Source organism: Gorilla gorilla, chromosome 12, assembly GCF_029281585.2.
Source record: "Gorilla gorilla gorilla isolate KB3781 chromosome 12, NHGRI_mGorGor1-v2.1_pri, whole genome shotgun sequence".
Classification (NCBI taxonomy): Eukaryota; Metazoa; Chordata; class Mammalia; order Primates; family Hominidae; genus Gorilla; species Gorilla gorilla.
In genome coordinates this window covers 65,622,720-65,650,390 of record NC_073236.2, presented here as the reverse complement: position 1 = coordinate 65,650,390, position 27,671 = coordinate 65,622,720, and the positions used below count along the sequence as shown (strand labels likewise).

At 46.4% G+C, this 27,671-nt stretch overlaps 2 protein-coding genes and 1 long non-coding RNA gene across 8 annotated transcripts in view; 1 reads left to right on the top strand and 2 right to left on the bottom strand.

The window, feature by feature from the left end:
- Window positions 1–2,018: 2,018 nt before the first annotated feature.
- On the bottom strand, window positions 2,019–14,697 carry BOLA3 (bolA family member 3). Of its 5 annotated transcripts, none has more exons than XM_063695782.1 (5): window positions 14,539–14,620; window positions 13,772–13,944; window positions 11,897–12,011; window positions 8,888–8,976; window positions 2,019–2,262 (listed from the first exon to the last, which is right to left on the bottom strand). In XM_063695782.1, the coding sequence occupies exons 2-5, from the start codon at window positions 13,847–13,849 to the stop codon at window positions 2,197–2,199; spliced, it is 348 nt and encodes a 115-aa protein (XP_063551852.1). In that variant the 5' UTR covers window positions 13,850–13,944; window positions 14,539–14,620; the 3' UTR covers window positions 2,019–2,196. The 5 variants fall into 5 exon arrangements, with proteins under 5 accessions (XP_063551852.1, XP_063551853.1, XP_004029496.1 ...); XM_063695783.1 differs by having other exon boundaries at window positions 13,772–13,949; window positions 14,539–14,614; XM_004029447.5 differs by lacking the exon at window positions 13,772–13,944 and having other exon boundaries at window positions 14,539–14,697.
- A 62-nt stretch (window positions 14,698–14,759) lies between these two features.
- LOC109025728 (uncharacterized) lies at window positions 14,760–19,971 on the top strand. Its single transcript, XR_002004674.3, has 2 exons — window positions 14,760–15,196; window positions 15,417–19,971. It is a non-coding gene; the product is annotated as an uncharacterized lncRNA (long non-coding RNA).
- MOB1A (MOB kinase activator 1A) overlaps window positions 19,647–27,671 on the bottom strand; it is a 26,120-nt gene continuing 18,095 nt past the window's right edge. For both annotated transcript variants that reach the window (XM_004029449.5, XM_019020975.4), the window contains exons 5-6: window positions 25,957–26,120; window positions 19,647–23,506 (exon numbers count right to left, since the gene is read on the bottom strand). In XM_004029449.5, coding sequence (XP_004029498.1) covers window positions 23,429–23,506; window positions 25,957–26,120 — 242 coding nt within the window. In that variant the 3' untranslated portion in view covers window positions 19,647–23,428. The remainder of the gene's footprint in view (window positions 23,507–25,956; window positions 26,121–27,671) is intronic.

Here is a 27,671-nt window from a genome sequence, read left to right as displayed (position 1 = left end):
AGTGGCTGTGGCTCAACCTGCAGTCAGGATGCCAGCTGGGGCTGCAATCTTCTGATGGCTTGACTGTGGCTGAAGGATCCACTTCCAAGGTGGCTCACCCACATGGCTCTTGTCCTGGCAGAAGGCCTCATTCTGTGCTGATTGTTGGCAGGTCTGTTTGACTGGCTGTTGGTAAAAGGCCTCAGTTTCTCACCACATGGACCTCTCTGTAGGCTGCTTGTGTGTCCTCACAACATGGCTGCCTTCCCTCAGAGCAAACAATCCAAGGGAGAGAGCAAGGAGAAAGCCACTGTGCCCTACATGATGTATTCTCTGAAACTGCAGGTCACTTTCACTTTATTCTGTTTTTTTGTTTGTTTTTTTGAGACGGAGTCTTGCTCTGTCGCCCAGGCTGGAGTGCAGTGGCACAATCTTGGTTCACTGCAACTTCTGCCTCCCGGGTTCAAGCGATTCTCCTGCCTCAGCCTCCTGAGTAGCTGGGATTACAGGTGCGTGCCATCATGCCTGGCTAATTTTTGTATTTTTAGTAGAGACGGGGTTTCACCATGTTGGTCAGGCTGGTCTCAAACTCCTGACCTTGTGATCCGCCCACCTCAGCCTCTCAAAGTGCCAGGATTACAGGTGTGAGCCACCGCGCCTGGCCTATTCTGTTCTTTAGAAGATCACCATGTTGAGCCCACTCTTAAGAGAAAGACAAATAGGTTCCACACAGGGAATCAGTGTGTCTAATTTTGAGGTCTCTCCATTCTCACTGACCACTGCCGTCCTGCTGGCCTCTGAGATTCCAAGCTTGGGTGTTTCCTCACCATATCACCTGAAAGCCATCCCTGGGGTGTCTAGCTGTTTCAGAGGTGGCTCGGGCCTTCAGGCACAGTTCTCTGTTTTGTCCCAACCTTCTCAGCTCTGATACAACTGAGTGATTCTACTGCTTGTAAGAGGCAGTTGTGCCCTGGCAGGTACCAATCCTTCCCAACCCCACTGTGCAGATAGAGGATATTTTAAAATTACAAAACGGGGGCACAATGTATGAACAGAATATTTGAAATTTTTTCCTGCCCTCAAAAATCTGGGGCCCAAGGTTGTTATATCTTCATGTCCTCATTTCTTAGGGAGGTACCTTCAGAACCAATAGTGACCCCTAACTTCCCTGGTGGTCGGTTCCATGAAAGGCAAAGGAGTGTGAGAGAGGAGTGGATGGTCAACCTCCCACTGCCATGGTAACATGGGTGCTGGCTGATGGGAGCAGAAAATAATTTAGTGAAAGTCTGTGGGGGCAGTCACAAGATGTCTGGGAAAACTGGCGAGCCAGCTGCTGAAAACAGGGACAAGGAAGGCTCCGTGGCTGAAGCCCAAATCACACTGCAGACCCAGACACCGTGACCACCACCATGGACTCCAGAGAGAGCAGCTTATAGTACTCAATCAGCTGCCACTACCACCATCCAGAACACCAGATGTTGTAGCCATGGCTGCAGCAGGAATGGATGTCCCACTGTCCCTGCTCCTCAGTGTCACTTGCTCCCAAGTTCAGGGCAGGTCCATCTGATTGGCTGAGTCTGGAACGTCTGCCTGTGCCTCAGCTGTGAGGGAGGCAGGGAAAGTAAGCCTTTTCAGCTTCTGTCGTGGGAGGTGGGCTCTGCCTCCTACCAAGAATCAAAGGGTGGAGGATCTTCAAACACAGGAAAAGAACCCGGATCCTGGCACCCCCAAATTTTCAGAGTCCATTTCAGAGCATAAGAAATTGAGGGTCCAAGATCATTCACGTAAGAAGTTTAGAGGGGGAAGAAAAGAATGATAAAGGAAAAGAACAGCAATAGTAAAGGATCTTTTCTTTGTTTCAGTAAGATGAAGAGGCCTGAGCAGTTTTGTGGAGGGGAAGAAACAGGAAAACCTCTTCACAAGACAAAAAGCTGGCACTGCATTCTCTCTCTGTAGCAGCAGGACAGAACTGTCTAAAGACAAGACCCCTTTGGCCAAAATAAAGGAACCTGAAACATTACTAATGACCCTTCAAAAGCTTCAGTTGTTTGTTTCCTTTAATTAACATCTAAATAGATTATACATCTTTTATAATTATAATATGGAAATGTATATAAGCAAAATATATAAATTTTTTGGTGACTGCTTAGGGAAGAATGATGTCAGTGAAGTTCATCCAAGGTCTTAAGCAGCAGCATCTATGCAGCCAGGGCGTGGTCAGCATTTGGGGACAGAGGTAAATATCCGCAATCCATGCATCTCTTTGATTTCTTCTTTTAGTGCCTAAGTAAGAAAACAGCATCATCAGTTTTTGTGTATTTGACGTTGATTACAGTAATTCTCTGAGAGTATTTTTATACAGCTCTGCATCTGAAGGAGACTTTGTATGTGCTTTGTTTAAGCAATTTTTCCTTTTTTTGAAAAACAATTTTTTTAAATCAATAATATCTAACATGATTTAAAGATTCAAAGGTACAAAAAGGCATACAGGGAAGTCTCCCTCCTATACCTGTCCACCTCCCCAGTTTCCACCCTTGTTCCCAAAAGAACTGTTGTTAGTTTCTTGTGTATTTTTTTTTTTTTTTTAAGTCAGGGTCTCGCTCTAGCGCCGAAGTTGGAGTGCAGTGGCGCGATATCGGTTTACTGCAAACTCCACCTCCTGGGCTCAAACAATCTTCCTGCTTCAGCCTCCCTAGTAGCTGGGACTACAGGCACATGCCACCATGCCTGGCTAATTTTTTTATTTTTTGTAGAGACAGGGTCTCACTATATTGCCCAGGCTGGTCTTGAACTCCTGGACTGGAGCAATCTGCCTGTCTTGGCTTCCCAAAGTGCTGGAATTACAAGCGTGAGCCAATGCACCTGGCCAGTTTCTTGTGTATCTTTACAGGGACTTAAAAATGCATATTCACCAGGCATATTCAAGCTAATATATTTCACCCCATGACCTTTTAAAACGCAAATGGTTAAAATTTCAAACACAGTACACCAAGCTTGTCCAACCCACGGCCCATGACAGCTTTGAATGTGGCCTAATATAAATTCGTAAACTTTCATAAAACATTTTGAGATTTAAAAAAAAAATTTTTTTAAAGCTCATCAGCTATCATTAGTGTTAGTATATTTTATGTGTGGCCCAAGAGAATTCTTCTTCCATTGTGGCCCAAGGAAGCCAAAGGATTGGACACCCCTGCTCTACACTTTGCTCTTCCCCCAGACATCTATCTTGGAGATCTTTCTATGTTAGGCATATATGGGTGTCCTGATTCTTTTTTGCGTCAGCATAGTATTCCATTATATGAATGCATTATAACTTTTCAACCTGTCCCCTAGCGAACTTTTAGGCTGTTTCCTGTGTTTTGTTATTTCGAGCATCAAGCATTCTTTAAAATGAGCTGTTCTTTAAAATCATACCAATTAGCACAAATTCCCCAATGGTCAGAGCAGGAAATAAAGCTTCAAAGGAATTATGGGACTTGTTTTAAGGCTACAAATGGTGTCAGAGCCCAAATCTGAAGGAACTACCAGAGTCAAATAGATATTTGGCCCCTGTAGTGCTGGGAGAAAGGGAGGTTACAGAATCAGAGTGGGGCTTGGACCGCTCAAGTTTATAATCAGTATAGAGGAAGAAATAAGGTCCTTTTATACTAGGCCAAAATCTGATAATCATACTAGAGTGGACATTTTTCTTTTCTAGTCTCTTTAGTGATCTCCTTCTCTTGGGGAATAATTCCTTTTCCACTCTATTGTATAATTCTGGTGGAACCACCAATTGGTCTGATATTGAGGTCATTATGTGCCACTGGCCCAGCCTATGATTGGACCGAGGTGGCACATGACCCAAATTGGGCCACTTAGAATCTCCCTTGGGATTTCTGAGAGTGGAGCCTTGTTTCTCGGGCCAACATGCTATGAAATTAATTGTAGGTGGCCACGGACCGTGTTTCCCACCAAGGAGAAAAAGCCCATCTTTAGCAGGAGAAAAGGAGACCAACACAGGGAAAGAAGCTGAAAGCTCAGAGAGAGAGAGAGAGAGAGAGAGAGGAATATAGATATGCCAGAAACCAGATAATTTTGTTACATGGGCCAATTAATTCCCTTGGTTTGCTTATGCTAATTTTAATTTGGTCTCTGTCTCTTACAATATAAAGAATCCTAATATATGTGGTCAGGTTTATAGATCCTTAGACACAATCTAGTCCCATCCCCTTATTTAATTAAAAAAAAAATAGAGTCTACTCCTTGTCCAAAGTCAGCAAACAAGTGAGTAATGGAATCAGGATATGAACCCAGGTATCCTGAGGTCCTGGCCACACCTGGTTTCCATCATGTTCCTGACTTGCCCTGATCCAGGAGCTCCTGTTGTGTTGGGGGACAATGAGCTGCCCCACTTGGCCTACACTGCACACCCTCCAGCTCCACAATCAAGTGCAGGGCCCTCAACTCTGCAGACAGGCAGAAATGTCCCTGAAAAAGCCTCATATAATCACTGGGCGAAGGTCCCTGGGCCACTTGCTCTCTGCAGGCATGGAATGCTCCCTAGAGACTGTGTCTGTGCCTGGACCACAACCAGCCTCTCCTCCTTACATCCACCTTGGCTGGGTGAGGGCCCAGTCACACCTTCATGTGACTGACCCTGGACAGAGGAACCTTCTGGGCTTCACCCACTCAGGCCCTGCGCACTCCCCCTCCCTGATGCCTTCTCCCTGCTCTCTGTGCAGCCCCTGAGGGCTTCCCAATACACACTACAGTCTCTTACAGCCACACAGGGTCTTAGAGATCACCTGGGTCACTCTACAGTTAAGGAAACTGGGGCCCTGCTGGGGGAAGTGACTTGGCTGAAGTCCCATGGGTAATAAGATGCAGCTTGGATAACCATTCTTAAGCACCTGCTATGCCCACAGCACTATAGTAGGTGCTGGGGACACAGAGGAAAAGGCGTGGGAAAGTGATGAAAAAGGTAAGAGAAAGTAGCATTAAGTCCAACACAAATGGACTGAATGTGGGCAGCAGAGGACTGCCAGACTCAAGCCAGCACAGCCCTGCTTCCGGTGTTCGAGGTGAGCTACTGCACTGGTGACTGGGGTGGACGCACAAGGGCCGCACACAGGAGGCAGCCCTGGAGCTGGACAGCCAGAAGTGGAGCAGGCAAGAGTGAGAGGGCATCTGCCCCAGGACAGCAAAGTGAGGAGAGGCTGGGAAGCTCCCGTGATTCACTGAGGTAGGCACATGTCAGGGAGACTGAGGCAGATCACATGAAGAATGGTCAATCCCAGGCTAGGAAGACTGGACTGGATTCTGGGCAACCAGGGGAGCCACGTAAAGGCTCTGAGCAGGGGAAAGACATTGGTGGAGGCGCCTTAGGGGAGGGCAATACCCTAAGCTGGAAAGAGGCCGGAGGCGGGGAGACAGCAACAGCTGTTTAGCAACTGCCTTCCACGTGGCAGGCACGACGCTGGGCACCTGTGGTCAATGCCTCATGCAATATTTGCCAATATGAGGCTCAAATCTCACCTCTGTCCACCTCAAAAGGCAACTCAGTGCTCACCGTGACTACCTACCTACTCTACCCTTGCTGCCACCTCCCCAGGATGGCAGGAGGACAGGTAGGGAGGTGCTCCTGGTACAAAACCCTCAACATCTAGGCCTCCCAGGGCGTGGCCCACAGCAAATGCCCAGTAAGTACTTCCCAAGAGAAGGCTGACGCACTGGGCCCTGGGAGAGGCTGAGCCCCGCGCAGCAGGGTCCCAGAGGAACGAGTCCATTCCTGAGGGTGCCGACAGGGGGCGCCCCCTCCAGGGAATCCCGCAGGGACAGTCTGATGGGAAGCTCAGGAGGGATGCCAGTATCGGATGGGTTGGGCGACTTTTTCAGGCTTTTTGGGCAGAAAATTCTGACTCTACAGCACCAGGATGAACACTACTATGCATAGGGTGAGTAGGCAAAATAGATGAGGCAAGCTTCACCCCGGCAGGACACCAGGCCCCCACCCAAAGAGCCTGGGCATGAGAGCATCTGGATGGGGCACCTACCCCACCCCCACCTCACTCCTGAAGAGACCAGCTGGCCCTGGGAGTGGAGTCCAGTTACCACCTTGCCTTCCCCTTGATTCCAGGTCTCTGCCTCTTCCTAGGGCAGTGTCTGTCAGAACCCCATTCCCAACAGCTGTCCTGAGCAGGGCAGCTCCAGGTCCTGGCTCAGACCCTGCCGGCCAACAGACTTGTTCCTGAAGATTTTCATTTTCATTCTTCTCATGCGACTGTCAAAGCCAACATCTCCAGACTTAAATCATCTAAAATTGCCTATGACCAAGTCCATATATTTTAACACAAGTGTCAGCCCCCTAAGAATGTACTGTGGCCAGGCTCAGGGGACCCCCTCATGTTAGCTGCCTGCAGACATCCAGTGTGGAGCTGCATGACCCCCCAAGTCCTGAGCCAGAAGGGCTGTTCTGGCTGGGGGCAGAGGAGAGACCTCTAGAATAACTCAGGATGCAGCTGCTCCGGGCACAGTGGCTCACGCCTGTAATCCCAACACTTAGGGAGGCCGAGGCAGGAGGATCGCCAAGGAGTTCAAGACCAGCCTGGGCAGCATAGTGGAACCCCATCTCTATATAAATATAAAAATGTATATTTTTAAGGTTGGGCATGGTGGCTCACGCCTGTAATCCCAGCACTTTGGGAGGCCGAGGCAGGTGGATCACCTGAAGTCAGGAGTTCGAGACCAGCCTGGCCAACATGGTGAAACCCCATCTCTACTAAAAATACTAAAATTAGCCAGGTGTGGTGGCAGGCGCCTGTGGTCCCAGCTACTTGGGAGGCTGAGGCAGGAGAATTGCTTGAACCCAGGAGGCAGAGGTTGCAGTGAGCCGAGATAGCGCCACTGCACTCCAGCCTGGGTGACAGAGTGAGACTCTTGGGGGGGGGGGGGAAAAGAAGTATATATTTTTAAAAAGTGCCCCAATGTCAGGATGTGAGTTCTCCAAAACAGAATGCCTTTCAGATACTAAAACTTAATTTCCATGGGTAAGCCAATAAGAAAACACAAGCCAACTCTCCTCACTCTCTGCAAACTCTCAAGAAATACTGACTGGGCTCCTTCCATGTGCCAGGTCCTTTGTTAGGTGTGGGGGACACAGCCCCGCCCTGCAGTAAGCCTGCTTTTGAGGGGGAATGAAAGACAAGTGACTGGGCTGTCTACTCAGGAAGTGTGAGGAGAGGCACATGTTGCTATAGGGGGCCAGAAGACACCTTAATCCCAAGACCGTGAGGTGACACTCCCCCAAACTGTGGGAATCACAGCCCTTCCCCACCCCAGACTGGTGCAGCTTCCTTCCAGTGTTGCAGATGACAATGATGGTGATGGCGGTCACATTTATGGAAGGCTTACTATGTGTCGGGCAGTGTTGTCAGTGGTCAACGTGTACTTTATCACGAATCCTCACAGCAACACTTTGAAGCAAGTACTGTTACTCTCAATGAGGAAACTGAGGCAAAGGATGACGTTGAAAAACTTGCTCAAGGTCACATGGCTAGAAAGTAGCAAAGCCCAGATTTGAAAGTGGGAAGTCCAATTCCAGAACCTGCTTCCTTAACCACTTGTAACTGTGGTTTCAGGCCAAGGGACACACTCAAATTACCAGCATCTATGGGTCCAGTCACACCAGGTGGCTTGTACAGATCTGAGAATAAAACCCAAAGTGCCACGGGTTGGGGATCATCTGGCCATCCAGGTCTTCCCTGTCTCGTCTTCTGCCTTGATTCTGACCCCAGAGATCACATGGGACTGCAAGAGTTTCCGGGAGGGCTCAGTGATGGAGCACCCGGCAGACCACCAGCATGCCTTAGGGCTGTAGGGGTCACATCCACTGCAAAGGGCTACGTTCCATGAGAAACACAAAGATGGATCCCAAAGGGCACTGGTCCACAAAGGGCTGACAGGTTGCAGGGTCAGACAGCAGAGATGTCCGTTTTCAGGACACAAGACGGAAAACACTGACAGCCAAAAAAGGGGGCCGGGGAGGGTGGGGGAAGGGCATTCATTCCCTGCTGGGGAGGGAGGGGAGGCAGCATTTGAGCTGAGTGGAGGACGGGAGGAAGGGCAACCCAGGCAGAAGGTCCAATCTGGGCAAAGGCCCAGATAGAGAAAGAGAGAGACCAGCGGGCAGAGGCCGGCTGGGAGGGTGCACGCAGAGAAGGGTGGGGGGAAATGCGTGAACAGCAGTCTAGGACACCTGAACTCAATGCATGAGAGGCCACCGAAGAGACGCTCATTACCAGTGCTGTGCTTTACAAAAATAACACTAGTTCACAATGGCAAGACCTTCCAGAACGATGCCAAACACACCCAGTGAGGGGGCAAATTCATAGGTACAGGTACAAGGGTCAAAGTTGGTATAAATTCCAATTAAAATAAATATGGATAATATTTAAACTGAGCCTTAGGCTGGTTGAACGTGATGTTCCAGAACCCAAATGTTCTGTCATTGGGTCTGGGGCAGCTGCAGCCATTCTCACTCATGCCATGCATCAACTGACTCATCTGTAAAGCAGTCCCGAAGAGAGGCCAAAAAACCCCTCTTCAGATCTACAAAAACATGTATCTTTTAGCACTGTCTGTGTTTAGATATACTCATCAATATGTGACATAACAGTAAACATTGGTAGCATTATACGAGGACATACAAAATCACTATTGGGAGGCCTGTCTTCAATTTTGAATAAAATTCCTATTTGCCACAATGCAGATACTCCCAGATTCGATTTTTCTCAGGTCTTGAGTCCTGTTTCGTGATTGCAGTACTGCATTATTCTTTCCTGCAACTGACGGCAAAAACCACCATCCCTGCTTGGCAGGCCCTTTTGGAGGCTGAAGGCCAGTGGCAAGGGGCACTGTTGCCTCTACTGACCTGATTAACCATCTGGTGCTGCTGGACAGTTCTCTTCTCCTTAAATTCTTCTGATTCAATTTTAATTTCATACATCGCCCCACAACCTCCTAAAATAAACATGATTCAAAAGCATTTCAATTATTAAGTCATGGCAGCCATGGTCCCATATATCCTTGAAGTACTGTACAATCCAAAGGTCTGAATATTATCATTCAGCACAAAGGAAAGTTGCTAAGACCATTAGGAAAAGATCATGGCTTCCAATCTGACCACATGCTCCTCCTGACAGGCTGCCACAATCCAAAATGTGCTCTTCCTTTTGCGAGGCAGCTGCACCACCCAGGGTTACCACTTGTGGGCAGGAAAGATAAGGCACAAAGCATGGACAACCTAGGGAGTGTAGAGTGTTTCCTTTCACTAGGCCAATAAACGCCACGGAAGAGGATGAGAAGGACGGAATTTCAGTGTTCCACCTTCCAAAGGACCAACAATCAGTGTTTTTGAAGTGCAAAAATACACTACAATTTGGTTTGAAAACTGTGTAATACTGTCCAAAGAAAGGAAAGAACCAGGGGAGCATGAGAGCCAGGGACACAGCAAACATGCTATGCATGGAGCTGCTCAGGGCTGTCTCTGGCACTGCTGGGTCCACAGCACAGCATCCAGGATTTCATCCTGGGTTTTGGGGGGAGAACTTTTTGGTGAAGCCCTCGAGGCAGAGCTTGGTGGACCATCCACCCCCTGCCTGAGCTTTCCTCCACCTGGCTGGAGAGCTGGTGCTGATGACTGATGATAAACGCACAGCTCTAGCATGAAATAACACGGGCAAGAATATGTCCCCTGCATGATTAACAGAGCCAGGCCATTGTATGAGAGGTGCAACGTACTCAACAGGCTTTGCTCTGCTTCTTTTTTTTTTTGAGATGGAGTCTCGCTCTGTCGCCCAGGCTGGAGTGCAGTGGCACGATCTGGGCTCACTGCAAGCTCCGCCTCCCAGGTTCACACCATTCTCCTGCCTCAGCCTCCTGAGTAGCTGGGACTATAGGCACCCACCATCATGCCCAGCTAAATTTTTTTTGTATTTTTAGTAGAGACGGGGTTTCACCGTGTTAGCCAGGATGGTCTTGATCTCCTGACCTCGTGATCCACCCACCTTGGCCTCCCAAAGTGCTGGGATTACAGGCGTGAGCCACCGCGCCTGGCCTGTTCTGTTTTTCTTATAATGTGCTCTAGGAGTCCAAGTTTTGGTTAAACCCAGGTTCTCAGCCTCAACTCCCCTTCTGCACTCTGTCCAGGACTGCGCAGAGCCAGAGCTGAGTCAAGCTCTAACTCTGCCCTGGGCCTGGGGCAAGTTCAGGACCTGGTAACATCAAGGCCTCAGCATTGCCCCAAGACTCCTGCAGAGCCCTCACCTGATGTACCATTCCAGCAGATTTTTTTTTTTTTTTTTTTTTGAGACAGAGTTTCGCTCTTATCGCCCAGGCTGGAGTGCAGTGGTGCAATCTCAGCTCACTGCAACCTCTGCCTCCCAGGTTCAAGCGATTCTCCTGCCTCAGCCTCCTGAGTAGCTGGGATTACAGGTGCCCGCTGCCATGCCCGGCTAATTTTTTTTTTTTTTTGTATTTCTGGTTGAGATGGGGTTTCACCATGTTGGCCAGGCTGGTCTCGAACTCCTGACCTCAGGTGATCCACCTGCCTCAGCCTCCCAAAGTGCTGGGATTACAGACATGAGCCACTGCGCCTGGCCCCAGCAGATTTTTTTTTTTTTTTTTTTTTTTGAGACACAGTCTTGCTCTGTCACCCAGGCTGGAGTGCAGTGGCATGATCTTGGCTCACTGCAGCCTCCGCCTCCCGGGTTCAAGCAAGTCTCCTGCCTCAGACTCTTGAGTAGCTGGGACTACAGGCGTGTGCCACCACGCCCGGTTAATTTTTGTATTTTTAGTAGAGACGGGGGTTTCACCATGTTGGCCAGGCTGGTCTTGAACTCCTGACCTCGTGATCCACCTGCCTCAGCCTCTCAAAGTGCTGGGATTACAGGCATGAGCCACTGCTCCAAAACCCCAGCAGATCTTTAGATTGATTTATTTCCTGTGGTTTCCAGAATAAAATCTACTTTCTAAACTTTCTCCTCAATCCTTGGAAATGTTATGTTCTCAGTAAAGTCAGTGAGCCCTCATGGCAATGCTGAGTGGCAAAGGCTGCCTCTGGGTATGGAGAGATTCAGACTGATGCCTATCCAGCGGCCCACGCCACGGGCCGTTGTGTGTGTGTGTGTGTGTGTGTGTGTGTGTGTGTGGATAAAGGGCCTATCCAGCGGCCCACGCCACGGGCCGTTGTGTGTGTGTGTGTGTGTGTGTGTGTGTGTGTGTGTGTGGATAAAGGGCCTATCTTCCCCATCCTGTGGATGCAGAAGTTGCTTCTCCAGCCTGCTCCTAACACACTGCCAGCCTGAACTTCTAGGTGCCAGTGGCCACCTGAGAAGGACAGCGCTTGGCTGGGGCTGGTAACTGGGCTTAGGACAGAGTCTCCCCTGAGTCCCGGTTCTGGTTCCAGTTCCACTGTCTCTTCCCTATGAGGAGCTAGGCAATTCCTTTGGCCTCTCTGGGCTCATTTCCTCTTAGGGAAAGTAAGGCAGCTGAAGAAAATCTTTCTGGGGTCCACTCCAGCTCTGATATCCTAGGGTGTCAGAAGAATGGGGGAAAATTAAAGCAAAACCTATTCAAAGTCAAATGACAGACTGTGGACCTCAGCTCTAGGGTGACTGAGAGGGACCTTGTCTGAGCTGAGCCAGGCTGGCAACCTTGAGTCCTCCCAGCTGCACCTTGTCCTCAGTTTCCCTCTGATATTTCTGAATCCTGACTGCCATCCCATGAGGTAGGGGCAGCCGAGCTCCACCTGTCCAGCAGCAACACATCTTGAGAAGCCACTCACCAGCAGCAAGCCCCCTCCTCCAAGCCCCTGACCCTCTGTCCTTCCAAAGGGCAAAATCTTATCCAAGCGCCGTAGGAAGAATGAGAGAAACCTTACCTGAAATGTCAGTGACTTTTATAGCTGTAGCTCGTGGAAACTTTTCTTTGAGAATTTGGGTCACTCTGAGCTCCCCCTCAGTCTGAGTGGCAAACATCCTATGGTGAAGTGGAAGCTGCCACAGAACAGAGAGGAAGGTCAGGGCAGAGGAAGATGCTGTTGCCCCCGAGCTGGGCCACTGTGCAGGCCCGCCTGCCATTCCCCCTGCAAGGCAGGCCCCTGAGCCCTCGCCAGCACAGCCATGGGTTATGTCAGAGGGGCTCTGTGGTATCAGGAGTCCATGTAAGTGCCCCAAAAGACAGAATAAACTTTTATTGGCGGGGACAGGATGATTGTTAATAACTCAATTTGACTCCAGAGACAAGAGGCCCCAAACCTAATTCAAGAGATGTTTGCTTCCATATAATGTTGTGTGACACTATTATGCCGATAGTTTTATAGGTAAGGAAACTGAGGCACACAGTAATGTGCCCAAGGTTGAATTCGGTAAGAAGATACAGAGCCAGAAAAGCTGGACAGCCTGCCTCAGATCCATACCACTAGGCCATTCAGCATCCACTGCCCAGGATGATGGGGCCAAATTCCACACTCCCTCGCCTTTAGGCCTGCTTAACATGTCTTGCCCTCCCCAGTGGGATGTGACCTCACAGCCCACTGCTCAATTAGCCAGCTATCCTTCATCATGCACTCCTTCTCACTGGGAGCAAAGTCAGAATTCTATGAAAGAACCTGAAGAAGGAACATCTGTAGGTTGTTTACCATTGGCAACAACACCCCTTCCCCAATGGCTACCATGGGGGAACCTGTGTTTGTGCTTCCTTTTTTTTTTTTTGAGACAGAGTTTTGCTCTGTTACCCAGGCTGGAGTGCAGTGGCACAATCTCAGCTCACTGCAACTTCCACCTCCTGGGTTCAAGCGATTCTCCTGCCCCAGCCTCCTGAGTAGCTGGGATTCCAGGCACCCACCACCACGCTCGGCAAATTTTTGTATTTTTAGTAGAGACGAGGTTTCACCATGTTGGCCAGGCTGGTCTCAAACCCCTGACCTCAGGTGATTCACCCACCTCAACCTCCCAAAATTCTAGGATTACAGGCATGAGCCACCACGCCTGGCCAGGGGAGCCCATGTTTCTGATGGAACACGTCTCAACAGTTAGTAGTGAAGGAGCAGAAAAGCAGGTCGGCAGTCACTTGGCTGGGCTGAGTGCATGCTGAAAAGGCAGACTGGGAATGGAGTGTGGCAGGCCTTGAATGCCAGGCTAAAGATTGTGGACTGTATCGGACAGGAGATGGGACTCCAGGTGATGGAACCCAGGCTCATGGGACCAAAGTAACCTGCAGGAAACAGTGCCTTCTGGAGCGAGTCAGGAGAGATGCCCAAGTAAGAGGCATTACAATGATGGAAGCACCAGGCACTGGTCCCTGACTAGACGTGGATGACAGGTTGGAGGACACTAGGGCCGTTCATGGGTGCTGGTGCTGAAGGTCCCACCCCTCTACCCCTCAGTCCTTCCTGATAGCTCAGAGCAGGGTCCTGTGTCACAGAATCTCAGAGCACCTCCTTTAAAATGAGCTGTGCACTGGCTCTCTCACCACTGGTCTTATAGGCCAGGAATGAGTCCAGCAGCATCCCAGAGCTGACCCCAGGGCAGGCCCTCAGAGGCACTTGGTGCTGGATGAATGAATGAGCAGGGGAAGAACTATTCAATTAGAGACAGAAATGCAGGACAGGAGAAAGGTCCAGAGTGTGATTGTCTGCCTGCTGTGTGGAGGGACAGAAACTCGATGTTGAGAGGCTGGACAGGATTGCCGGGAGTAAGGGTGGGGTGGAGCTGCTTCTGGGGGCAGAATCTTGAGGGTAAAGGCAGAGAGTAACCAGATGGCAGACAGAATCGGCAGCTACTAAGGGGTGAGAGAGGTGAGCGTTGCAGAATCCTTGGGAGAAGCCTTTCATCTTAGCGGATCTGTGAGCAGCGGCCTTTAGTGGAACAATCAACTGACATCCCCAGATGATCACTGTCCACGCTGAAAGTCACCGCAGTGGAAGAACTTCTCTTCATGCACAGGGCAGGCAGGTTCAGAACCAGGGGAGAAGGAAAATGAAAGTTAAGAGAAAGAATGGTATGAGCTGAAGCAAAGGATGGTTCAGAAAGGGGGAGAAATTAGGAGAGCGCGTGGGAAGTGCCCCCTGCTTGGGTTCTGCTCCGGTAGTGTGGGATTTGGAGGAGGATCAAGGTCAGAGGCCCAGTCGACCTTCCCAAGGCCCCGGCCCCGCTGCAGTCCCCCGCACCCACGCCTTGACTCTGGGCTATGACTCCTGTCTTCTGCTCGGTAAATCAATCCTTTTTTTTTCCTGTGCCCGCAGTATTATGACTGTTCATGTGTCTGTCCGCCTGACCTCCAACCTCCACCCAGTTCGGGAGCTCCCCCAGAGCGCGCCAGAGCTTGAAATTTCGAATGCCGTTGTCGCTGAGTGAATGAATGAATGAAAGAATGAATGAGAGAAAGGAAGAGAAGCCCCCCATTGCCAGTGCCGCGCGCGCCCTCCGGGAGCCAGTCCTCAAGCCCCGACAGCCGCCGGCCCCGCGGTCCCTCCGCAGCTCCCGTCCCGGGGAGAGCAACCCCGACCCTGCCCACGCTCACCCCGCGGATCCCGCGGAGGAGAGGCGCTGCCGCGGCCGGGCTCCATGCAGCCATGCCCGGCCGACGTGACCCGCCGCCCGAGGTCACTGTATGCCCGAAAGACGCGGAGCGGGGGACCGAGAGCCGCCGCCGTGGGAGAGGCCGCCCCCTGCCGCCCGGAGGCCGTCAGCCTCCCGGCCCCGCCCCGGAGGCCTCCGCTCGCCTGGCTCTGGCCCCACCCCGCCATCCCCTGGCCCTGGCTGACTCGCCACCCCCGACACTGCAGCGCCTGCCGGCCTCGGGGCCCCGCCCTCTGCCTTCGCTCGCGCCGCTCTCCTTCAGTCTCCCCAGGGCCTGTTTCATGGATAGGGTCCCCTTGCCCGCGTGAAAGTCTCCTTCCTCCTCAGCTCAGAAACACTCCAAGGTCTCGGCGCCCTATACTGGCCTTCCCTCATCCGAATACCCCTCGTGCCCCTGATGTACTTTTCCATTCCCACTCCCTACTCTGGCAGTCTAGCTTCTAAGCTGAGGAGTTTGGCCTTCGCTCCAGGTGCGGGGACTCGTGGAAGGATTTGATTCGCGCTTTAGAAACATCGCTCCGCTCCTGTAAGGAAGAGAGCGTGTAGGGGCTGCAACCAGAGACACAGTCAGAAGCTCCGAGGCTACCGCGATGGCCCAGGTGAGAATGGAGGGGCCTAACTAAACCAGTGGCGGGAGGGATGGAAGAATGAACCGAGACACTTGGGAGGTGAATGGAATCGAGCGACTGCATGTGGAGGTGTGGGTGGGAAAGGTATCTGAGATGACTCCAGTTTCTGGCTTGGACAATGACTTGGATGGAGGGTTAGGTGGGGGCTGAGCAGAGTCCACGAACAGTTTTTAATTTGCCTGAGTTTAAGGTGCCACAGGACACAGCCTAACAGAGGCCCAGGTTGGAGCCATGGACCATGGAGTCATGAGAATGGAAGGGAAGCTAACGCCATGTGGGATGGGGTAGAACTGTCCGCAAATTCGTCCCGCCTCTGGAGTCTTCAGCCCAGTCAAGGCCGAAATTCAACCAAGCCTCTCCTCTCTCTAGCTGTTATTTGTTTGCAGCACGTGGTCTGGTGGCACCCTGCAGGATTTACCAGCTTTTTGCCAACATTCTGGCCTATGCAATCAATACGTCCCTTCAGCGTTGCACTTGGATGGATTGGACCTATAGTTGTTATATATGGATATTGTCTAATTTATTTATTACAGTATTAACTGACTCCTATGTTCTGGCCTTCAGAATTTCTCCTTTGGATCAATTACTAGCCTGTCTTACATTTTCTGCTTCATTCTTTTAAAATGTTAAGAGATGATTTGCTAACTTCTAAGTTTTCTTCATTGCTGTCAATGATGCAATTTAAACTGTCAAAAAATTTTTTTCTCAAGCAGGGTAGTAATGGTGAACCATTCCCTTGCTATTCAGACAGCATGGTTTAGATGAGGCGCACCTATCCCCAGCTCTAGGAATGGAAACAGGACCCAAGTCTGGCTAATCAGAGATTGGTTTAGGGTCGGCCCCATGGTCTGAGCCAGACCAATGAGAATTGGTAGAGGGACTTTTCTGGAACTAAAGAAATGGATCCTGGGTGGGCGTGGTGGTTCATGCCTGTAATTCCAGTACTTTGGGAGGCCGAGGCGGGTGGATCATCTGAGGTCAGGAGTTCGGGACCAGCCTGACCAACATGGTGAAACCCCGTCTCTACTAAAAATACAAAATTAGCCGGGCGTGGTGGCGCATGTCTCTAATCCCAGCTACTCAGGAGGCGGAGGCAGGAGAATCGCTTGAACCCGGAAGGCGGCAGTTGCAGTGAGCCAAGATGGCGCCATTGCACTCCAGCCTGGGCGACAGAGCGAAACTCCGTCTCAAAAAAAAAAAAAAAAGAAATTGATTTTTTTTTCTTTTGCAACTTCTATTTTAGAATCGGGGGTATATATGCAGGCTTGTTACAGAGGTATATTGCATGGTGCTGAGGTTTGGAGTATGAACGAATCCGTCCTTCAGGTAATGAGCATAGTACCCAATAGGTAGTTTCAACCCTTGCCCCCTTCCTCCTTCCCCAGTCTTTTATTCCCCAGTGTCTGTTGTTCCCAGACATTGATCTTTTTCCGCTATGTTGCTAAGCTGGTAGAAAGGCTGGAGTTGCTGGCAACCATCTTTGCAACCATGCAGGGAGAACTACTTTGGAAATGAAGCAAGACAAAGAAGAAAACAGATAAAAGGAGACAAATGTTTGACTTTGTACAGCTGGAAACCAGCAATGCTGGAAATGAGCACTGAAGGCAGTTTAATGGGTTTGTCACTTGTAACCAAGTGACCCACGGCAAGCTCACAGATTTGTATTGGCAGAATTCCTCCTTCTCTTTATTTAAAATGGTACTTTTGGCCAGGCAAGGTGGTTCACACCTGTAATCCAAAGACTTTGGGAGGCTGAGGCGCACTGATCACCCAAGGTCAGAAGTTCGAGAACATCCTGGCCAACATTGGCGAAACCCCGTCTCTACTAAAAATACAAACCATTAGCTGGCTGCTGCGGCCTTTCTACCAGCTTTTTGTCTCCAAAAAAAAAAAAAGGTACTTTTGCTTATCTCTAACCTTCCTCTTCCCCATAATTTAACAATTGCCCATACTGTTACTCTGAGCTACTCTCTGCCCCATTCTCCTCCTCTTATCTTCAGTTCCTCCTAGGCTGTCAGAGCCATCTGAAATGAAAACATTTAGGCCGGGCATAGTGGTTCATGCCTGTAATCCCAGCACTTTGGGAGGCTGAGGCAGGCGGATCAGCTGAGGTCAGGAGTTCGAGACCACCCTGGCCAACATGGTGAAACCCCATCTCTACTAAAAATACAAAAATTATCCAGACATGGTGGCACATGCCTCTACTCCCAGCTACTTGGGAGGCTGAGGCAGGAGAATCGCTTGAACCTAGGAGGCAGGGGTTGCAGTTAGCCGAGATTGAGCCACTGCACTCTAGCCTGGGCGACAGAGTGAGACTTTGTCTAAAAAACATAAATAAAATAAAATGAAATGAAAACATTTGCTACTTGAAATCCTTCAGACTCCCCATCACCTACCTACAGGCAAAACTCTCAAGTTCTTTTGTATGATTTAACCACTATCTACCTGTCCAACTGAAATCTACCCTTCAGTAATATTATACTTGCACCTCCCTTCATAAGCTATGCTACAAGTTTGGTTATGCAGTTGCCCACCTTTTAAGGTTCAAGCCTTGTCTTCTCCAAAGAGCCACCTCTGACTGCCTCACAGTAAGCTCAGGGCCCGCAACTTACCTGTAACTTTTGTTGCACTTATGGCCTTTTACAACTATCAATTTATGTATGTGTCTGTTCTCACTGGTTTATAAGCTCCCTGAGGACAGAGCCTTGCTTGAGTCATCTGTCAGCAGCCCAATATGGGACAAAAAGTGCATGCATTGTGATTACTGAACAGAACTGATAGAGGCTAAGCAATTTGCGCTCCATAGGTCTAAGTTTGAACTTTTCTAGAAAAGGATTTGCAGGACGATCTGACCAATCTTGGGCTTCCAATTAGTTCCAACAGTTCTAGTATTTTTTTTTTTTGACAGAAGCAAATAAGTAAGTTTTACTTTGTGATTAAAACAAAAGTGAAATGCATTTAGTCCCAGGAAATGTCAATCCTTTCTGCATCTTACTTTTTTTTGCTGTGACCTCGAGATTCTCTTGTTCTCTTCAGTTGTATTGGTCCATGATCACTCATAGCTTTCATATACATATATACATCTGAAACTCAGAAAATTCATTAGGTAGGAACTCTTTGGATGCATCTCCTTTTTTAACCTCATTGGGATGATTTTTCGTTGCACCATCATTTTATAGAGCTTCCTAGCACTGCTGAGCATGCAGAATTTTTGCAAATGCAATCCAGAGAAACAGACTTGCTATATACTAGCTATTTGAACTTGTCTGAGCTTATGTGGCATGGTCTAAAGAATACCGAAATATTTCTGGCATACCTCTTAATTGCAGTCACTTTCTCCAGGTTGCTTTATGGATTAAATGAGATAACCTACTAAACGACTCCAGTAAAAAGCTAAAAAGGTAGCTAGCTTTTGAGGTGTTGTGGCAGACTGGCATCTAGTGGCCAGCGATAAAGGTGCAGACTAGTGTCCACACCTAAGTGGGGACAGTGCAGGCTGTAATGTCCATACCTAGTGGGGACATCAGTGGGGTATTTGTCAGAGAAGCTCCATGGCATAGTTTGGACATTGTTTCTGGCTGTGCAGGTTCAAACCCAGAGTCTGGATCTCCCAAAGATTATCTGAGTTATTCTATTATTTTACAAAGTTTGAAATAGCCATTAGATACCCTTACAAACTTATCATTTTTGTGATTGATTTTAAGCCTACTGAAAATGTCAAAAGAAATCCAAAACTGATTGCTAGTAACTAGGCCAGGTGTGGTGGCTCACACCTGTAATCCCAGCACTTTGGGGCCGGGGCAGGCGGATTGCTTGAGCTCAGGAGTTCGAGACCAGCCTGGGCAACATGGCAAAACTCCATATTTACAAAAAATACAAAAAATTAGCCGGGCATGATGGTGCGTGCCTGTTGTCCCAGCTACTAGGAAGGCTCAGATAGAAGGATCACTTGAGCCTGGGAGGCGGAGGTTGCAGTGAGCCAAGACTGTGCCACTGCACTCCAACCTGGGCAACAGAGACCCCAGCTCAAAAAAATAAAATTAGTGTTAACTTGTACTGTTTAGCCACATTCATTAAGTTTTTAATTTTAACTCTAATATCGCACAACCAGGAATGTACAAGAGATCTGGAGCCTGATTTGCATGGCAGGAAGGAGACCACGTATTTTTGTTTGGGATGGGTTTTAGCCACTATCAGAGACATAGTTTGTTTCTTAGGGGTTCGGTCCCAGTAGTATGATACTTAGTTCATTTAGGAACTTCCTTTTTTAACGGCTAAGAAAACATTTTAGCTACTAAATGATATGCAAAGATAACTTTCCAAATTTAAGCTGTACTCAAAAATCCACAGAATCTGCAAAACTCTCAAGTTTCTATATTTAAATAGAAATGTGTGTTGATATACATACTTTAATCAGTCATTTCTTGCTTTCAATATATTTTATTCTGACGAAGTTACAAAAGTAGATACAAAATACTTTTTTTAGAAGTACAGTTAACTGACTTAGAAAAATAGATAAAGCCCCTAAGGATATTAAAACACAACATAAATTTTTATGTAAAGAACATTTAAAAATATTTTAGATGGTAACCAAAACTAACTTACACAAACTATTTTTGATGTAGAATAGAATGCTGTTCTATAATAAGAAGTCTGTAGCACACTGGTAATCCATTTGGATCTACAGAATACTTGTTTGGAATAGAATCTGATAATGAGAGAAAACTCAAATGAATGTCAGTGCAGTTGCTTCAAAAAAATTACTGCTACCACATGTACTATCATCCCCCAAGGCCTTTTACAGTCTGAAATATCAAAATTGAAAGCAAAAATAGGATGACCAAAGGACTACTATTTTACCTCTTTTCAGAACTCTACAACAGTAGAAACTAAATCCCCTTATGGATCTCAGGGGGAAATAATGTGCCTGTTGAAGGGGCTCAGTGTTTGGTGTCCAGGCTGGCATTTTTCAGGTGAGGGTTTCATACTGACAGGAGGCAGGCTCCTAAAACAAGGCGGTAGCACCAGCACCATGACTAGGGCTGCTTAAAAACAAATTTCTAGGACTTACGCTCTTTGGGCCTGATTTGTTAATGCTTATGAGGTAATGATATTATGTTTGAGAAGCTCTACTTCTAGTATACCTCAATGCTCAGAGAGAAAGCCAATAATACAATCAGGAAACCACAATATTGACAAAACTTAGTACTACCACCAAGATTGTTCTTCTTGCCTTGGCACTACTAAAAAACTTTACCTTTGTTACTAAAGTCATGGTGAATACAGATTTTGCATTTCTCATGTAAGCAGCTATATAAGCTAGGGTTCTACAAGCCTTAGATGAAAGGAAATACTTTGCTGGAAGCCCTGTAAAAATCACTTTATTCACAATCTGAAGAATGAAAGACAAATTTGGCTGTCAATACAAAAACTGTAGTACAAGGAAGTTCAACTGTTTAAAAATCTGCACATCACTGTACAAGTGTTTTTTGAAGGCCTGAAAATTAAAGCACCATAGGATTAGCTGCATAATTTAGCAAGCACTCTCTACCCCATGAATGTAATCATGTATGAAGAGCAGAGATCAGATACTGAGAGGAGATGGCTTCTGATTAGCAAGGGGGAAGGGAGTGAGTATTATGGAACAGGCAAACCTTGGGCATGGGGAGATAAAAGTGAGAAGAGTCAAAAAGATTGATTTCTATAGGCCGGGCACTGTGGCTCACGCCTGTAATGCCAACACTTGGGGAGGCTGAGGCGGGCGGATTGCGAGGTAAGGAGATGGAGACCATCCTGGCTAACACGGTGAAACCCCATCTCTACTAAAAATACAAAAAATTAGCCAGGCGTGACTAAAAATAGAAAAAATTAGCTGGGCGTGGTGGCGGGCACCTGTAGTTCCAGCTACTCAGGAGAGGCTGGGGCAGGAGAATGGCATGAACCTGGGAGGCAGAGCTTGCAGTGAGCCGAGATCCCACCACTGTACTCCAGCCTGGGTGACAGAGTGAGACTCTGTCTCAAAAAAAAAAAAAAAAAAAAAAAAAAAAAAAAAGATTGATTTCGTCAAACTGTTATCAAAGGTTGGCCCTCTAGCCAACTCAGGAAGGCGCCATCCTCTTCCCATTATCTCCCCTTCCTCCAATTCTCCTCCTCCCCTTGGCTCCCTAGACTTGGAGGTAAACACTAATATTTCAGTGCACTGTTGGTTAAGCCAGATTGGCTTGGGAACCTGGTAATGTTTTTATTTTTATTTTAAAAAAGGACAGTCTGAGTCTCAAAATACCAACACATCTCTGATTTATGTCCCATTTATAAGCTGCCTTTACTACTGTCCTGATATGTGATCGTCTTTCATTTGCTTTGGAGCTTAGTGGTGAAGAGAGGGAACATTTCCATAACTGAAAATAAATGGAGAAAAGTGGTAACTCTTTTGTTTGAGAATATTTGAAATACTAGAAATAATGAGGAAAGTACAAGCCTAGCTGAGAAACTAGTTTCATCACTTGTGGACTTAAAAAAGTAAAGCCAACAGGGTTTAAAGTTGAGAGGCAGTTCACATCCTAAGTGATACCTAGAAACCTGCTTTCTTGTTCGCAAATGATCAACATGAACATACAGAATGGCTGACATTTGGACCTTTGGATAAGCTTAAAACATGGATTGTGGAATGTCTAATAGAGGGCTTTTCTCTCTTTTTTTTCATAATGACTGTCCCACACTTTAATTCCTCAATGATATGTGGATGCTAACTAAATCAGATGAAATGTTTTCTTTAAAATTCTGTATATATTTAAGAATTTCTAGGAAATGATTATTTAAAATGGAGTTTCTAAGTAATTATTTAGACAGCTAGAGTTTACTAAATCCTAGGAATCAAATAAAAAATAAATGTTTTCTTCACTGAAGGGGAAGGTTTTTATATCCCAATAGAAATAGAGGAATTTCAAGTTTTGATACAAAAACAATTAAAACAAGATAAAACCCAAGTGGAAGCTCAGTCCATCTTTTGAATATTAACAAAATGAGGATTTTTTAAAAACTTATTTCTGCCATTTTGTTTCCTTTAAACACATACACTCACTCTCTCAAGAATAGGTAGCACACCAAAACTTTACCTGTGTTATAAGATGTGTACACCTTCATGGTTTATTGTGGTTTTCCTTAAGTTTTATCCTTATTAGGATGAAGTTCATGCATTTCTACACTACTCTTAACTAAGGCTCAAGAGACAATAAAAACATAGAAGTAATTTTTTAATAAAAGGAAATAAAATAATCAAGTACTCTGAGTATTTTCCTCCATTCTCTTATCCAGAATTTTAAAGCCTCTGAAAAATAATGAAATAATAAAAATAGTGGTTTTGAGATCTAAATTTGTTAATATTTTGGATTCCTTTTCTCAGCCAAAAGCTACTATCTGAATTAAGCTTTTCAGTTTAAAAGCCTGGAAGACCATCCTTAGAAGACATTAAAAAATTACTTCTGATACACACACTCCTAATAATTTAGATAGATATGAAAACAATCTCAAATAAAGATCAAAAAATAAAGTCCCTGTAAAAATAACTTTGGTTGCTCCCACCCACACGTCATATGATGATTTAAACTGCAATCATGAATTTTGAAAAAATACACGTATCTTATCTATAAAAACACTACCATACAATCTTGAAACTAAAATGTTATCTGAAGTGACACAGATGTTCTAAATCTCAAGGATACTGAAAAATACATTTTTTATTCATAAAATAAAAGAATAAAACCAATCTGATTGTGTTATTAGGAAATTTGTTCTGGAAACTTATTCATAAATTATTGATGGAAATTCTTAATGTCCATTATGCTGTCACCTAAAACAGATTCAATCATTTTCTTGTAAAGAAATGACTGAGTAAATGAGTAAAAGAATAATAAGTAAATGTATAAGCTACAGGTTAACCATCACATATTACAACCAAGTATGACTATGTGATAACAACAAGAGTGGTCACACAGTACTTAAGATTTGGCTGTGTCCTTAAGGTCTTACTCGGAAACTATCACACCAACCTACCTTTGGGATAATTTTATCAGTAGACACAGGCAATGGGTATCTTTTTATCCTGTTTTCTTAAAGTTTGTATCACTAGTCTATAACAGATAGCAATGAGATAGTTCTAGCAATAGATGAAGCAAGGGGGTAACTGTGTTCTAGAAGAAACATTTATCTGTCTTTTGATCCAAGTTTCTCTATTAATTCTTGAAGAGGTGCCAGCTCACGCCTATCAATCAGATTAAACTCCTAAAAAGAGAAGAAAAATAACAATTAAAAATGGATCTAAAACTGAAACTCTGTAAATGTCTTTTGGAGAAGGGATTCCCAACTCTAGTTTTCTGAAGTCCAAAAGAATGATGAAATAACCTCTGTGAACATTTTAAAATAGGCATTTATTCTTTTTCTTTTTTTTTTTTCTTTTTTGTACAGATGTGGTCTATGTTGCCAAGGCTGGTACTGAACTTTGGCCTCAAGTGATCTGCCCACCTTGGCATCCCAAATCCCAAAGTGCTAGGATTACAGGGGTAAGCCACCATGTCCAGCCTTCTTTTTTTAAAAATATAGGTATGATATTGTGATATAAGTATTTGGTCTTCCTGTTTCTTCACACACAGCTCCTAAAACCCTTGTTGGAATCACCAGAGTGCTAAGGGTATCTTGTATGCTAATGAGATGACTGGTGGCTGGAGGCTCCTATAAAGCTTCAGGATGGGAACTGGTCAACCTTCAGCCAGCCCTCTCCCCTTCCCAGATCACAGCCTCTGGGGAGGGGAAAGGGCTGGCTGAAGGTTGAGCTGATCATCAATGGCCAATTATTTAATCAATCATGGGCAAGTAATGAAGCCTCCATAAAAACACAAAAAACAGGGCTCAGGAGAGCTTCCAGATAGCTGAACACGTGGAGGTTCCTGGAGCACAGCATGCCTGGAGAGAGCATGGAAGCCCCTTCTCCTTTGGCCCTACACATCTCTTCCATCTGGCTGTTCATCTGTATCTTTTGTTAACATCTTTCATAATAAACAGGTAGAGATAAGTATTTCCCTGAGTTCTATAAGCTGCTCTAGCAAACTGATCAAACCCAAGGAGGGAGTTGTGGGAACCCTGGTTTATAGTCAGAGGTATAGGTGACAATGTATTACTTTTGATTGATATCCCAAATGGGGGGCAGTCTTGTGGGACTGAGCTCTCAAACTTGTAGGATCTGATGCTACCTCCAGATAGACATTATCAAAATTGAATCGAATTATAGGACATTCATCTGGTGTCCACTGTAGAAATGATCACTTGCTTGGTGTGTGAGGGACAGTCCCCATGTTTGGTCACAGAAGCGTTCTGTGTGGTGAGAGTATAGTAGGATAAAGGGAGTTTGTTTTTTCCTATATTTTTACAATGGGAGACTTATTAAAGAACCAACTCTAGGTATCAGTATGATCCTCACTGTGTTAAACATTAAAATCAAAACTGTATACATATTTAAATTTACATTAAAATTACCCGAAAAAGGCTGGGCATGGTGGCTCATGCCTATAATCCCAGCATTTTGGGAGGACGAGGTGGGTGGATCACTTGAGGTCAGGAGTTCGAGATCAGCCTAGCCAACATGGTGAAACCCCATTTCTAGTAAAAATATAAAAATTAGCCGGGCGTGGTGGCAGGCACCTATAATCCCAGCTACTGAGGAGGCTGAGGCAGGAGAACTGCTTGAACCCAGGAGGCAAAGGTTGCAGTTAGCCGAGATCGTGCCATTGCACTCCAGTCTGGGCGACAGAGCAAGACTCTTTCTCCAAAAAAAAAAAAAAAAAAAGAGGGGGAATAAAAAGAAACTACTACAAACTGAATTTTTGATAAAGGGCCAGTAGACCTTTTATGCAACAATCTGAGAAGGAAGATCAGGAAGAGCATGGTACAGTACACAAAACTATAATACACCGTATCTACTATAAAGCTACCAGGTTTTTTCATCATAAAATATCTAGACAGACATGTATATGTAATTCAATATGCAAAATATAAGTATCTCTAAAGTTAGGCTAAAGGCATACCAATTCTTTGATATCTTTTTCAAACAATGTGAATTACTTTGATTTTTTAAAGTTCCAATTCTGGCCGGGTGCTGTGGCTCAGGCCTGTAATTCCAGCACTTTGGGAGGCCGAGGTGGGTGGATCACCTGAGGTCAGGAGTTCGAGACCAGCCTGGCCAACATGGGAAACCCCGTCTCTACTAAAAATACAAAAATTAGTTGGGGGTGGTGGTGGGCACCTGTAATCACAGCTATTCGGGAGGCCGAGGCAGGAGAATCACTTGAACCCAGGAGGCGGAGGTTGCAGTGAGCCAAGATCACGCCATTGCACTCTAGCCTGGGCCACAGAGTGAGACTCTGTCTCAAAAAAAAAAAAAAAAAAGTTCCAATTCTGACTAAGGGTCCACAAAGCAACAGGCCACAACCCTGAATGGATAATCCTAACCACAGACCTAGGGAGGCCAGAGGCAGAAGGCCCAAATGGGGGTGATACCTTTTTATACTGCTGCACACATCAATAAAATAAATAATGTGGAAAAGAGAACAAAACAGAAAAGAGAAGCTTGCCTGTAATTGGCTCTACATCTATAACTAAGACACACTGCTCTTTGTTGAAGTTCCCAATCCAAATAAGTCCAAGTCACAGGACACAGAAATCAACATGGATCAACTTACCTGAACAAAGAAAATAAAGTGCTTAAAGGAGGTGTTGAGGTGGGCCTCCTCTTGCAGCTGCATCACAGAATCAAAGTGCTGGTGATAAATATGGGCATAAACCCTGAACAGACGCTTTAGAATAGTCTTTGCCACAGACATAAAGTTTTTGGGAAATGGGACACCTGCAATTAAATACGCATATGAAACAATTAGTCAGTTATCTAATTTAACAGTAGAAAGTTGTTTATTTGTGACAGGGTCTCACTTTGTCACTCAGGCAGTGGTGCAATCTCAGCTCACTGCAGCCTCGACCTCCTGGGCTCAAGTGATCCTCCCACCTTGGCCCCCCAAATAACCTGCACTACACGCCACCACGCCCAGCTAATTTTTTGTATTTTTTGTAGAGATGGGGTTTCGCCATGTTGCCCAGGCTGGTCTTAAACTCCTGAGCTCAAGCAATCTGCCTGCCTCAACCTCTTAAAGTGCTAGGATTACAGGCATGCCCAGCCTAACAGCAGAAAGTTTACACACTGCCATGAGCACCTGCAACATATAAACACACACATTCATAAATACACACAAACCTACCTCTGTATATATTTTTTAAAGCCAAGGAAATGAAAACCCAAACCCAAATCCTCACAAAGTACCACACTTTTTTCTGACTGCCTTAGGCACAGGTATCAAATTATGTAAGATGCTGCTAAATCAAAGTTCAAAAATCCTGTAGTTTTAGTTTTTTGGTTTTTGGTTTTTTTTCCCCCCCGGAGACTGAGTCTCACTCTGTCACCCAGGCTGGAGTTCAGCAGCATGATCATGGTTCATTGTAACCTCCACCTCCCAGGCTCAAGCAATCTGCCCACCTCAGCCTCCAAAGTAGCTGGGACTACAGGCGTGCACTACTACACCTGGCTGATTTTTGTATTTTTAGTACAGATGGGTTTTTGCCATGTTGGCCAGCCTGGTCTCGAATTCCTGGCCTCAAGTGATTTGCCTGCCTTGGCTTCCCAAAGTACTGGGATTTAGTTCTTTAATATTAGAGAGTTTCTTTCTGAAATTAAATGCAACAAGAGTAAGTATTTTGATCATAAATATTTTTACTTTGTAATTTGTAACTCTGAAGAAATTACACTGGCTCCGTGTGGTGGCTCGTGCCTGTAATCCAGCACGTTGAGAGGCCGTAGTGGACAGACTGCCTGAGCTCATAAGCCTGAGTTCAAGATAAGCCTGAGCAACAAGGTAAAACCTCATCCCTTAGGGAAAAAAAGAAGAAGAAATTACATACATACGCACTCTCTCAATGAGGACTGGAAACTCTCCTAAGCAAAATAAAAAGGCAGCCGGGCACAGTGGCTCACGCCTGTAATCCCAGCACTTTGGGAGGCCGAGGGGGGCAGATCACGAGGTCAGGAGGTCAAGACCAGCCTGGCCAAACAGACCAGCTTGGCCAACATGGTGAAACCCCATCTCTACTAAAAATACAAAAATTAGCCAGCAGTGGTGGCGGGCAACTGTAATCCCAGCTACTCGGGAGGGTGAGGCAGAGAATTGCTTGAACCCGGGAGGTGGAGGTTGCAGTGAGACGAGATCGCGCCACTGCACTCCAGCCTGGGTGACAGAGCGAGACTCCGTCTCAAAAAAAAAAGAAATCTCTTTTTAGAAAACAACTGGGGTAGAGTTTGGTATCCTTCCAAGCAGTGGAGATGGGGATCCAACTGGTTACATTCCTGAGA